General features: G+C 38.8%; 1 protein-coding gene across 1 annotated transcript in view; it reads right to left on the bottom strand.

The window, feature by feature from the left end:
• Positions 1-13,213, bottom strand: part of LOC104807876 (THO complex subunit 2-like) — a 14,687-nt gene extending 1,474 nt beyond the window's left edge. Inside the window, exons 1-32 of the mRNA XM_010533304.2 lie at positions 12,815-13,213; positions 12,559-12,684; positions 12,306-12,347; positions 11,696-11,755; positions 11,502-11,564; positions 11,281-11,361; positions 10,837-10,908; positions 10,714-10,761; positions 10,545-10,613; positions 10,325-10,458; positions 9,601-9,676; positions 9,063-9,256; positions 8,439-8,519; positions 8,011-8,221; positions 7,696-7,932; positions 7,535-7,615; positions 7,320-7,439; positions 7,179-7,238; positions 6,639-6,766; positions 6,066-6,162; positions 5,854-5,982; positions 5,304-5,407; positions 4,820-5,000; positions 4,507-4,688; positions 3,702-4,308; positions 3,278-3,382; positions 2,635-2,790; positions 2,471-2,551; positions 2,000-2,401; positions 1,271-1,484; positions 392-1,176; positions 8-39 (exon numbers count right to left, since the gene is read on the bottom strand). Coding sequence (XP_010531606.1) covers positions 8-39; positions 392-1,176; positions 1,271-1,484; positions 2,000-2,401; positions 2,471-2,551; positions 2,635-2,790; positions 3,278-3,382; positions 3,702-4,308; positions 4,507-4,688; positions 4,820-5,000; positions 5,304-5,407; positions 5,854-5,982; positions 6,066-6,162; positions 6,639-6,766; positions 7,179-7,238; positions 7,320-7,439; positions 7,535-7,615; positions 7,696-7,932; positions 8,011-8,221; positions 8,439-8,519; positions 9,063-9,256; positions 9,601-9,676; positions 10,325-10,458; positions 10,545-10,613; positions 10,714-10,761; positions 10,837-10,908; positions 11,281-11,361; positions 11,502-11,564; positions 11,696-11,755; positions 12,306-12,347; positions 12,559-12,684; positions 12,815-12,949 — 5,093 coding nt within the window. The 5' untranslated portion in view covers positions 12,950-13,213. The remainder of the gene's footprint in view (positions 1-7; positions 40-391; positions 1,177-1,270; positions 1,485-1,999; positions 2,402-2,470; positions 2,552-2,634; positions 2,791-3,277; positions 3,383-3,701; positions 4,309-4,506; positions 4,689-4,819; positions 5,001-5,303; positions 5,408-5,853; positions 5,983-6,065; positions 6,163-6,638; positions 6,767-7,178; positions 7,239-7,319; positions 7,440-7,534; positions 7,616-7,695; positions 7,933-8,010; positions 8,222-8,438; positions 8,520-9,062; positions 9,257-9,600; positions 9,677-10,324; positions 10,459-10,544; positions 10,614-10,713; positions 10,762-10,836; positions 10,909-11,280; positions 11,362-11,501; positions 11,565-11,695; positions 11,756-12,305; positions 12,348-12,558; positions 12,685-12,814) is intronic.
• Between the last annotated feature and the right edge of the window lie 548 nt (positions 13,214-13,761).

The following is a 13,761-nucleotide window of genomic DNA, read 5'->3' as shown; positions in this document are numbered from 1 at the left end:
TCTTTCCCTTGCCTCTCTTTCTCTCTCCCTTTCCTCCCCCTGCATCAAGCATCATGACATGTGCATCTATCTCAGATGATGTTTGCATACACGATGATACCATTATTTTCACAAGAATCGCTGAAAAAGGTCCAGGATGCAGTTCTTTTATACCCGAATCACATAAATTCGTATGAACCTAAAACAACATCTAGCTATCAAAATGATATCACTGTAAATAGATGATTTGAGAATAGTGCACCCCATAAACATCACAATCACTCTTCTACAAGTAAAAACCAAAAACCAGAAACCCTAAAACCAACTGTGACGTTTTATCAGAAAAATCTACATGCAACATTTGCCAGAACGGAAGTTTTACAGATCACAGCGAGAAACAGAAGTTATATACCTTCATTGCAATCATCTCTCGATCATCACGCTTTCTGTCACGAAAATCATCCTCTCTTCTGCACTTTGTATCATCCATAGAAGCTGATGAATTTTCTTCAGATCGTCTTCTTTCTCTCTCATCAATCCTCGGAGAAAGCCTCTGAGAATGCCTTGAAGTCCCAGCCTTTCTATCGACATCTTCATCTCTTCTACCACCACCCAGAGATTGTGGAACCATATTAGGAGGTAAAGGTGGAGGCGGAGGCAAACCCAGAGAATGAAAATGGTCATCAGAATGAGATTTCCTATCATCTTTGGTTCTATCATCCTTGTTTCTATCATAACCCCTAGTTACTCCTCTATCTGGACCCCTCTCAGCCGAGCGTTCTCTTCCATGATGGTCCACAGACTTATCTCTTATTTTATCAACATCATCTCCATGAGATTTATCTGAACGCTCCAATCTTTCTCTGTAGTCTCGGGCATGCCTTTCACTGCCTTTCTCCTTTGACCTGTCCTGCTCCCTGTGCATGTTCTGATCAGCAGTGGTTGCCTTGTCAAAGTCTACTACTCGGGCATCTACAGATCTTGCTCGGTCACTCAATCGGGGGTTGGCATCATAATCTCTGTGCTCAGCATCTCCTTTGCGACGTTTACCCATCCTCTCAGTATCCTCAACAGCAGTAGTTCGTTTTTGTAACCTATCACTCGACTTCGAAGAAGATATGTTGTCAAGCCTAGGAGAATGGGCAGTAGGAGAAGGTTGCTTTGGTACATCAGAAGCATCAGCACCATTGTCTTTCACTGCATCAGACGTTACATCAAAAGATCTGACAACTCCATCCAATTTTGTATTAATTGCCATGAACATCTAATGCTTGTGTGGGCGAGGTCGAACCTTTGGCTGAAGGAGTAGCTATGCTAACATTTGCTGTTGCGGTGGAAGAAGCCTTCATTGAACCTGCTTGGCTGCTCTCAGAATTATGAGAGCTGAGATCTTTTTCAGCCATGGAATTTCTCCCAGCACCTTTACCAGACTTGTTATCCTCTTTTCCAAATTCTGGCTTTGTTGTTTTGCTCATCGATCCAGCTGGGACAGCCCGTTTCATCAACTGGTAACCAAAAGGTTATGTACACATGAGACAGATAGAGAACATTCTGAAATGTCACCTAAATTGCAATGGAACCATTAAACTTGGCATACCCAACTCAAGTCAACCATAAATTGCAATTATATTCCATGCAAAAAAAAACTCAACCTCTAGACCTTAACTCCGAGAGGAAAAAACAAGCTTCTTTATTTGCGAACCAAGTTCTACTACCCGAAATCTGTATTTTTACATGGTAAACCCGATAGCAATAGAGAGCATCTACTAATCATAACATCTCCTAAAGTCAGTCCTCTGAGGACAGGCTATCAAGAAGATATGATAAAAAAAAAAGGACCAACCCAGTTCGTATACCCATCTAGCGGGGTGCTAGGGAAGGGAATATACTAGGCAGCCTTAGGAAAGATAAATTTTCCAAATTCAATCACACATACAAATCCCACTAAAGAATCAAGGAAATTATTAAGACAAGATTGCCAACTTCAGCAATATAAAGAACAAGGTTCTATATAGCATACCCCTGTTTCAGAAGACTTTGACGTAACTTTGACAGCATGTTCATCGGATATTCTAGACATTTCATCCGTCTCCTTCTGTTCCCTCGACCTTTTAGATTGGGATAATTGGACATTGCCTCCCTTTGAATTTATATGGCCTCGATCAGATTTGGACAGAGGGATACTCTCTGTTCGTTCCAATCTTCCATCCACAAGTTTAGATCTCGATCCCTGGTCCTCACTCAAGCCCCCAAACTCAGGATGCAGGCTAACAGTTGCCGCTGATCTACCTCCAGTAGATTCAACTTGGGACACACTAACTCCTGAACCATTCTGGGAAGGATCGTGTTTTGGACCATGTGCTGGAGCAGCTTTTAGTTCAAGATATCCCATGCCAAATTCTTCGTCCGTAACCCATGAAGGCTGCAAACAGTGCACATTCAGTCATATGATCTGAAAAACAAAGATGACATTGTCGGGTTTAGTACTCACTTTTCTTGCAGCCAGAGCAGCAGCAACACCAGTAGCTAATACTTTAAGGTCCTCTCTGTCGTCATTTTTTATCTTAGCTACCTGTAAAATAAACAACCGAAGAGATCAGAAATCACAACAACTTAGAGCAAGTTTCAGAGATCGGCTAGTTAAGAGGTACTTGCCCGTTTTTCAAGGTTTATTCCACTTTTCCGAGTAACTGGGAAAACACTAGAAATCTTCGTCAGCATAAGTAGAGCATTGCGAATCTCCATGTACTCATTTGACTCCAGACACTGAATCAATAGCCGTGTAATTCTTTGACTCCATTTCCAATGTACCTTTCAAGAAGATCAACAAAACTTTCTCAGACATGAAAATCAAAATGCAGTGACCAAACAACAAAACGGCTACCAGTACTTAAAAGCAGAATGCATGACAACAGAATAAGACGAAAATGTTCAGGGAAAACAAACACATCAAAAGGTGAAATGAAAGATCCGATCACGAAGTAGTAGCATTTGAGTCCCATCGAATATAAAAGAAAGCTTGAAACTACTTTCCATGTCTCCTGCTATGATCTAGTAGGACCAATACAATAAAGGTAAGGCGTACCAACAGACAGAAAAGCCATCATTTAAGTCACACAGCATGAGAATTACTCCCGAACTTTACTTGTCAACAGAAGTTTGTGATAAGTAGTCCTAAAACCCAACAAAAAAATAAAACCAGGGCACTATTATGTCATTCCGTATTTGACTCCAGAAAAAATATGAGTCGAACAGCTTTTGAAAGGTTTCAGCTTCAGTCATTGACTTCTATTCTAACCTTCAAAAATTGTCCATACGTGACACGCTGACTGTTTGGATATCTATAGTAAACAGCAAAACCTGGCATGTTTCCGCACTCCTGTTCATAGACTGATTCATCACTCTGAAGAATGTAAGACAACACCAGCATTAGAAAGTAGAAGAAATAGTAATGTGTTTATTTAATCATGCAGTCATGCCAATAAATAAAGGGCAATCCGGTGCACAAAGCATCCCCGCTAAGCGGCGGCCTATGAAGGACCCCACCACAAGGATGTATTGTAGGCAAACTTTACTTTGCAGAATATTCCGCAAGAGACTACTTCCATAACTCGAACCCGTGACCTCCAAGTCATAACGGCAACACCTCAACTGGTGCACCAATTCATGTCAATAAATATAAAATAAAATATGAGAGATGCCGTTTACAACATATTTCTTACCTTCCAGTAGTAAGCAATCTTTAAGGTCTCAAACAAAAACCTCCCAAGTCTCCCAGCTTCATATTCAGTGCAGCAGCATATCATTGGTTGTAGTGTTTTGCATATAAGAACATCAATGTGATTGACAGTATTAAAAAAAGGTGTTCCGAGTGAATGGAGCATATGCACAAACTTGGCACAGTAGACAGAATCCGCCATGCTAAATGTGCAGCGAGGGAAAATACAACGCTGAAGGAACTCCATGTTAATCTTCAGAGTATCAGGGCAGGAACTCAACCATTTATCTTTTTCACGAGAAAGCCTTCTATGGACAGAAGCAACATGTTCTTCATGCTTACATAGTTCACTGGTTAGGCGATCAAGAGATTCTTGTATTCTTTCCTTCTCCTTTTTTCTCTTCGTAATTGCTGAACTAGAGTTATCAGCAACCTCTTCAAGCGTCTTAAGTGCAGCATGCTGTTTAGCAATTTCAGACTCATATCGATTTCTAGGAACATAAATATCATAGAGAGTAAGCCCCCAAAACGTTGCATAGAGGTCCGGGGAAAGACTATTCCAGGCTTTTGAGGGCAGCATTGTTCTGACCGTATCAAGAAGGCCAGACCACCTGAAAATGACATGAACAGTGAATGGTAAAAACAGAAAGATCAGAATATAGACAGAAATAGGCCAAGAAAGCTAACTTATATTACTCTAAATCTTCAGAGGTTACTTGAAACTAATGAACAAACAGAATAAATGCTTTCACATCCAGCGATAATGCTGAAGGAACCAAACATAAGAAAAGGGTGAGATGGGAACGTACATTATAGCTTTTTGGGATGGGCCGACATCAAGAATCACTTTTACACAGTTTCCTTGAGGGTCATACTGTGTGTTTTCAGCATCCACATCCATGGATTCGCCAGCATCCAAAGGCCACTGAACAGCAACATTTTGCTGAGACTTGAAAAGCCTCATTACAGGGCGGTATATCAGAAAAGCGACCTGAAAGAGCATTAATAAGAAAATCACAAGTTTTAAAATGCAGGAAAATATAAGGATTTCAAATTGCACAAGAGATGGAGCAAGAAATACTTAAAGATAGAGAACAAAAAACAGAAGAGAGAGAGAGAGACCTCAGGATCAAGATGATATGCATGAACAAGCTCTTCAAGTGAAGGGACCAGCCGAGCATAAGCAGAAGCAGGACTCACTGCATTGGTAAGGAATTCCACATACTGAAGAAGAGTTCCATGACATCGGTCAAACTGCTCACTGACCATCTTAATGTACGGTGCATCCGCATTTATCAAGACTCTGCATGATAATAAACCATCAAAAAGTTAATACTCTAAAACATTATGGTACATACACGCAGTTTTTCACTTTAGAAGAAAAGGGTTGTATGGCCACCCTTAAATGACCTATAATCCAACCTGTTGGAAATATTTCGTTTTAAAAACCTGCATGTATAAGCATTTGTTGAAAGTGTGCATCTAGGTATATAACGTAGACACCAAATATCATGCTCTAGCAAAACATATATGCTCCACACGTGCAGTACGTGAATGCATAAAAATGTTCTAAATTATTTTCTAGGGTTGCAATTTATCAACTTACACAGAACGATGTTGCGCAATAAGTAACAAAAGTGGAATAGCTAATTTTGGTTCATCATTTGGAAGCATTGCATCTCGTAGCCGGTTGGATGATTTGGCAAGTGCCTGCAGCAATACAGAAGAAGAAAACGGAAGAAGTCAAAAACTAAGGTATCACAAAACTTTTCCCGGACATAGATAGACTTCATAACCCTGGTACTATGGACTATGAATTCAAAAGCTTTATCTACAAGGCATGGCATCCTCTGAATGAATAGTTCTCGTGTATATGATACAAGCATGTCCAAGTAAAAATATAGTTACATGGGCATCTGTGTGTGTACTCAGGATAAACAGGCGAAAAAGGATTGAAAGGAGAAAAGGCTTGAAAATTAGAGAGAGAAAAATTAATGAAGGCTCATTCACATTACTCAAAACACAAGCAAGAAACGGAACTTCAATTCCCTGATGCTGACAAGATCATCAGGCTTCCAACAACATTATACAGTGAAGGCTTGGCTCCTCTCACGTATAATTCAACAGTAGCTTTTTAAGAGTTTAAGAAGATAAACCTTGTTGTTCCGTGTCATGCCAAAGGACGTTGCATGATAGCGTAAAGTCTCACTTCCTGCCATGGCATCCAGTTGGTCTTCAGTAAGGTTCTCTGTGTACTGGACATTTGCCATCTGCTGGATAAGTTCCTAGATATAGATATATTCCAGTCAACAATCATTAATCAATTAATAACTGCAGTTAAGATTGTGTGAAACTAAAAAAAATGTACCTGCAGAAGAACAAGCTCAATACCCTGACCCCTCTTCAACTGGTTCACAAGATACTGGAAAAGACCTCTTAACTCCATCGATGGATACTTCTTACACCTGGAGAAGGTGATAATGCTGAGAAACATACTTGAAAAGATGGATTTACAGCAGTAGACACTTCTGGAAGATATTCAATGCATATTTTTGCAATCAATATTTAGAACAGGAGCAATTATCCCAATGCAGTTAGAAAGAGACAGCTCTCTAATAACTAAGGAATTTGAAATCATCAAGAAACCGTGCAGAATTTTATTATTGATAGAAATGAAATAAATAGTATTAAAGGAAAAAAGACAAGTGCCCTAAAACATGCTGCTCAACTTAAACCAATCAATTTGATTCCTACTAAGCATTTTCCAGGCCCCATTCCCACATGACCACCCCTTACCTGGATATTATAGATAAATAAGACGCCATAAATATATATAAGATATGCAGAGCAAGAGGACCTAACAGAAAAGAAAACACAAAAATTGAAAAGAAGAGAAAAAGACACAGTTCTCGCGTTAGATCCCAAAATAAAGTACACATACAGGTGACCCCAAAATGAAGCCAAAGATTGAAGCCAGTCTGACAAATTAAGCCCATCGTCCTTCAGTTTATCACGTCCGCTTTGTGCCAGCCTCTCAATCACAACGTATTCCAAGATATCATACTCAAGCTGCATGAAAGGAAGAATTGGAAACCAACAGATAAAAGGTAAATCACAGGCAGAATCAGCACAGAAATAAAAATGAATAAGCACAAGTTGACCATTAGTAACTCAGTAAAAAGAGTTGTTGCAGAAAACGCAACTGAAGTTAATTAACCATAGGACCAAGAGAACAGCCTTGGTAGTTGGTAGTATACAGTTGAGGTGGAGATCGTTTCAAAAACAGAGTATGATACTAGGTTTCTTCCGAACTGCATAGCAGAATTATCTCATTCTCACTGCATATCTTCCGAACTGCTAGCAACCCATCACCTCCAATTCCGAGAATTTGAAACCACCTCGATCACATGAAAACTCTATCCATTCATAAAGCTTGATAATTATATGACATACAAAAGGAAAAGAAAAAGCGAAAAAATACCTGTGTCAAGTACTTGAAGGCATCCACGACGGGATTAATCATATCTCTGTATGCTTCAATCTGTAATGAATCCCCAGTAGTTAGCCCCATCTAAGCATCTCGAAGTTGTAAACAGGAGAAAGCCAAAAGCAGATTAGATACCTGATGCACAATCGTTCGAAGCACCATCATGGGGTTGGCATGAGCTAGTTTTGCCACCATCCGGCCCAATTGCTTCAAATTTTCTTTTGCGAGCCGTTTCAGAATCCTTCTAGTATCCAACTGAGATATAAGATTAGGCACTTAAAGATCCAAACGAGGTACCATTCGATTCTATTTTGTGAAGAAACCAAATTCAACAAATTGTAATGATATACCTTTGCCACTTGCCTTGCTGCCAACAACAATGGATTCCGCTCACCCTCATTTTCCCACTCACCATATAAGCGATAACGAGCCTAAGAAAATAAAATTAATCCAGGACTGATGACCATGTTCCACATAAGAAAAATCGAGACAAAAATTAAGAAACACAAACCTCATATGTAAGGAGACTCATCACATCCCAGATCTCATGACCAACAGCTGGATTTCCAGGTGTCAATTGCAAAGATGGGAGAAGACATGTCCCTAGAGCTTCTTCTATTCTCGCCCTAACTTCCTTCATGTGCATACGAGGATTTTCAAATAGACTACCTTCTTGATTTGAAGATCCGACACCACCACGAACAAGATCAAGGATGGACAAGTAGTAAACCCTTAATACTCTACAAATCTGCCACAATAATAAACTTTTATCAGCTTGATTTTATCATTTCGGCATAGAATATTCAGTCCTAAAAGTAGAAAGCACCTTCTGCAACAGTATGGTATCCCGGTAGAGGTAGGGTCCAACAATACTAAGCATCTGAAATACTTCTTTAGGAAAATCTACAGATCCCCTATTGCTTGTTGAACTTGCTGCATCAACAGTAACTGTATTTTCTCCATTGGAAGAAATGGAACTCTGAAAACGTGTTTGCCGCACTATGTCATATGCTGGAGAGATTGACTTCTCTATAAGCCTGAAAACAAAAGACCAAGATAACATTACTCACATGAACATTTGCGTGCAGAAAGCCACAGTATCAATAATGTGAAACAAAGTGCTCAAGATGCAGGGGAACACCTCAAGCTATCTAGACCATGACAGAACAGTTGCTAACAATCATCAATGCTACCAACCAGCACTTCTAAGCCAAAGTAGTAAGAGTTAACTGTACGATAATATGAAACACTTACTTAAACAAACCACTACATATCTGAGTGTGCGCCACTGGATTAAGAGGTGCAACACACTCAAACAAGATATGGGCATGGTACCTGAAAAGTGTAATGAGTTAGCACAAAAACACAATGGCCATAGTGTTTGTTTCATCACCTCGTAGCAGTAAACAGAAAGCACTTGAACTAGCATATATTGATTTTATTTATGTCACCCAATATATTAATTGATTTATACTACATGGGTAACAGTAAATGGAGGCTGTGACAAATATTACAATGCAAACTAAAACATGTGACAGGATCCAGAAATTACAGGGATGTGAATACTTGGCAAAATATACCAGTGAAATTACCCAATATGTCCTTCCAAGTCATAAACAACACAAAAGATTCAATTGTCACAAATAGACAATTCATGAACAAGTACTAATCCTAAAAGAACTTCCACAGTCATAAGATGATAACATGAAATTCCAAAAGTGTCAACACAAAAATGGTCCTGCTCAAAGACTAAGGAGACTAATATGATGCAAGGAGATTGATGAAATGAAAAAATAAAATAAAAACGGATGACGACAAGCTGCACATTCGGTCAAGTTGAAAGTTCTTTCATATATCAAGAGGATCTAGTGTATCTACCAATCGTCCACAGCAAGAAAACCATTAAGGAGACCCAGAGTTTGATTATTTTCAAGCTCTGGAGCCCGTTCAGCAACAGCTTCAGTTTCCATGTCTAAAGCAGCAAAGAGATCTACTGTGACATCTCCTGGCTTTTCGTCCTCCATAAGATCCTTCCCAGTAGCAGCAAGATTTATTTTTCCAATTTTATTGGCCTACAAAAGCATATGAGATTATGTATCAGAATGGATGAATAAACCCATAAAACAAAAAGGAATACTGTAAAACCCCAGAACACGAGAAGATCATTGACTCCTAGTCCCTTTCAGAAGAAACAATAAGACTAGTTTATAGTGGGTATCCATTTATATCCATATTTGAAGAGGCAAGATGACCAGATAACTTCCATTTAAACAAGGCATGACGTTTTTTCACTCTTCTTTCCAGGAAAAAAAACTTGAAGCCTCATACAGACTACTAACGTCAGTTCAGAGCAAAATAAGGGTAACACGTCCACAAACAAACACCTAAAAACTAACCATAATTCCAGAAAACACACCTCCTCAAGTCGCTTTGCAGAAAAAGCATTATAATGCTCAAAAGATTCCTCATGCTTAGGCAGCAAATGGGAATATCTGTCACAACCGCAGAACAATAACAATTAAGTAAAAATGTTATGTAAGGCATAGTACAGCACAACTTGACAGAAACATAAGAGCAGCAAAATTGCAACTACAATGTTGATGCATTATTGAAATAAGTAGGCGCTAAACACAATTTATTCACTCTGGCAGGAGTAAATAGTTTGTGTTTATTAAGAATATATGTACTATGTGGTCTTCCCCAAGAACATTCTCCATATAAGTAACTAAAAAAGTTGCAAAGAAGCATTTGTCAGAACTCAGAAGTAAAAGTTCCTGAAACTACTTCCAAGCTACCCACTTACTTAATCCAGTGATTGGGGAATGTTCAGGGAAACAAAACATTCATCGTGAATAAAACTGTACCAGAAGCCAGCTTCCAAATGCTTTACTATTGAAACACCATAGGCTCAGTAAAGATTACCCAGCAAAATACAGGCATACTTCCCAAGATCAGACATCGTAACCTACACAATGAACCTACTTATTCACCCACACCATCCTTAATTCAGAATCAATAATGGTTGTAAAGGGGAAAAAAGGAAAAGAAAAACGAATATCATTTGAACATATAAAGTGCAAAAGAGATAGCCACCAATGTTTAAAGCAGATTTATGGGATTTAAAGAAAAAGAGTACGCACATGCTATCAAGACTGATAAATTCTTCCTTCACAAGCAAAGCTGTAAGCTTATAGAGCCCAAATGGGACAGGATTGTTTACTTCCAATCTCTGATAGAATTGAAACTTAAATCCAAGTATTTGAGAAGCATGAGACTGCAAAGTAAAAGGAAAACGTGAGCAGAGACATGTTTCTCAAATTGAGGAGTAGAATAAGCCAACAAAAAGAATAAATGTCAAACCTTTGGAAATATTGGAATTAGATCAAGAAATAAGTTATTATCTGGTTGAAGTTCAAAACAATCCAGCACCTATAAATAAAAAACAAATGGTAAACAAAGCAGGATGAAAAGAGTAGATGCACTCTGCGATATCAAACAAAAAACGAAAAAATGAACAGTGACAACTTACTATGTCAAAAACGCGGTTCAGATCTAGGTCAAAATGTCCAATTAATGACTGCAAGTAATATTTTAGATCAGAAACTGGGAACAAGGCATATAGCCAAACAAAATGTAACTGAAAATTCAAAACCTTGATAATTCCCATTGTAGCTGCTGAGGTGTTCTCCGATGAACTTGCAGATCCTCGGCAAAGAAGAGTGACCTACACTCCAAAAAAAAAGTATTATAATAAGGTTCACAAGAACCTCACTAATTTCCAACTCCAAGATATTTCTGGTCGTTTTGGCCAATCAACTCTTGGCGGAAAATTCGAATGATTAAAAAGAGTATATCTGTGCATTTCCATATCGAACTAAGTTTAATCATAATTATCAGAAAATACGTCAAAGGAAAAGGTCAAATACGCATCTTGGAAGGGATCATCCCCTCCGGATCAAAGGCAAGCATTGCCATTGCCATTGCCAAGACAGATTTTACAGAAAAGTAAGACCGAAATTAACAACAGAATAACCAAAAGCATCAACAAAAGGCAAAAAAAAAAGGCATGATTATTGACGAGGGACTTTTGACAAACCAGTTTGGCGTATCCCTCACTTTCTTCACGGAGTAAGTTGAACTTTGTTTGTTGGTAAAGAAGGCGGGTGTTTACCCTGACCTGAACAGCACCAATCAGAAAATGCAATTCGTAGACAATAAAGTATCAATTACATACTGGTGCATGAGAAACTCTCCCTATCGAAATATTCCACAAAAGCACCTCATTCGTAGAATTAAATCAGAATATGATTTCATCACCTCTTTTCCCTTCAAATCTTGAGCCTTTATCTTAACCATTGCAGTTTCCCACAGAAACTCTTCCTAAAAGATAATATATCAGTGTTTTTAGCTCTGTCTTTCTGCGCAGTTGACCGTTAGGTAATCAAGAAGAAACAATGGGCAAGCTGATGACCGCCAACTGTTACAATGGGAACAAACTATCAGTATTTTACCTCACAACGCTCCTGAAAAAGCCTCTGAGGGACTATTTTTGATTCCACGAGCCACTTTGCCTGGATAGAGAAAAACAGCTTGCTGATTGATTGTGAGCATAGACATCTTAAGGAAGGAGGCCAGAAAGATCATAAAGGTGAGTCCCACAGATAAGCATATAATACATGTAACAATGGAACTCAACATACTGTTCGAGTCAGGAACTCAGAGAACTTTAGACCAGTCATATAGTTGGATGTCAGGAAGCAAAGGTGCAACCAAAAGGAAGCTATGGCATCAGGGTTGTCAAAGTTTCAAGTATTTAGTAAAAAACTACTATTTGATAAGCAAGGACAGACATATCTTTGTATTATTTATAAATAGAAAAATCTACATATTGTTCAAATGCATTCATTAAGAGTCCTATAACCACATTCTGGTCTCACATATAACCTCAAATAATGTATCTCCTATCAGAAAAGCCTAATCCATACATATATACTATCAAACCAACTATTGTTATGAATCCTTTTTGGAAGCTTAAAAAAGCAAGATGGGTAGGGGGCCAAGCCACCTCCAGAAAATAAGATCACTTTATGAAAACAACGAAAAATAAATTCTAATACTGACCAACTTTATTAGACGCCCACGCGGATCTCCTGACATGGTAAGCTGCACGCGAGACAACGACGATGTGATAGGATTCATAGGAACAGGTCAAAGTGTTAACAAAATGTACATTTCTAACAAAATCAAAACTTACTGGTCCCCCTGCGTTAACAGTAAAACCCAGTATCCGTGTACCAATCATTTCGTAAGCTAAGACAAAATGTTAAATTTCTAAATGAAATCCCCTTTCTAACAAGCCAGAGTTCGGACTTACATCTTGAGCTATCTGAGTCACAACATCAGCGAAACACGAACCCAATTCTTCTTTCGATGGCTTATCCGCAAAGTTCATTGCTTGGAGAACAGCCTTACAGTTCTGAATCGGCAATTCGCCACGAACCTAATAGCCCAACGAGATACATCGAACTCAAGTACTCGAAGAACATCCATCGCAGATGTACTTACCCAAACATAAACCCGAGTACTATCATGCAAAGAGAGAGAAAGAGGACGAAAAAGAGAACAAGTACCATGGTCCAACATAGTTCATAGACGAAGCGAAGCATCGGCACGGAGCTCGGTAGCTTCGAGCCGTAGTTCCCGTTCTTACATTCGCGAAGGAATTCTTCTGTCACGAACTTACACTTAAGTAACGGAAGAGACATCCTTACCCTTTGTTCTACCTTTCCCTCCTCCTTCTCCTGTCGGAACGGAAGAACAGGACCAAGATCCAAAAGACGAAGAAAATAGGGTTTAGGCTGCTGGAGATTTCGATTGGTGAGCAGAGAACTGTGGCGACACCACGCGAAAGAACGTGTAAAATGGAGGAGAAATTAGGGTTTCCTGAGGAATCATTCGATCTCTGCAAGAAAAAATTGAAGGGTTTCTTGAGGAATCATTTGATTTCTGCAAGAAAAAAATTGAATGACAACGTCGTCGACGTCAAACGATATATGGCTCCGGTTTTTATTCGAAGCTTCTTAAAAGCTCCGGTTCATGCGAACCGGGACCGGTCCAATCGAAATTAACCGGCTTATTAATGAAATCAAACGTGGGTTCCATTAGCTATTCCGGCTCAGACACCATGATCGGTTTATATTGATATTTAATATCTTGTTTTGTGAAAATATTTGCTCAACTTTAAATTTTATTACTTAATGCGTTAGTTTAAGCAAGTGATATTACCTTCGCAATGCGTTTTATTTCTTTTATGTTCCTTTATCTGTTTTTATTATTTAAAAAATAATTATTGTGCGATACAAATATATTAATACATGATTTGGTTTTGGTATAAAATTAAATATTAAGCCCAGATGACATTACGGGGCTCTTAATTAAACCCAAAATTGGCAAGACCAAGCCTAAGCTAATAAGGCCAACTTCTTGGCCCATTTACGTTGTACCCGATTTCGCCCCTGTATGAAACCATTGGCCCAAAACAGTATATGCGTATGCGTATGCGTATATGTATGTATAT

The sequence above is a fragment of the Tarenaya hassleriana genome, unplaced genomic scaffold, assembly GCF_000463585.1.
Source record: "Tarenaya hassleriana unplaced genomic scaffold, ASM46358v1 Cleome1, whole genome shotgun sequence".
In the NCBI taxonomy this organism is placed as follows: domain Eukaryota; kingdom Viridiplantae; phylum Streptophyta; class Magnoliopsida; order Brassicales; family Cleomaceae; genus Tarenaya; species Tarenaya hassleriana.
The sequence above is the reverse complement of the archived record's forward strand: the minus strand, read 5'-3'. Positions and strand labels throughout refer to the sequence as shown.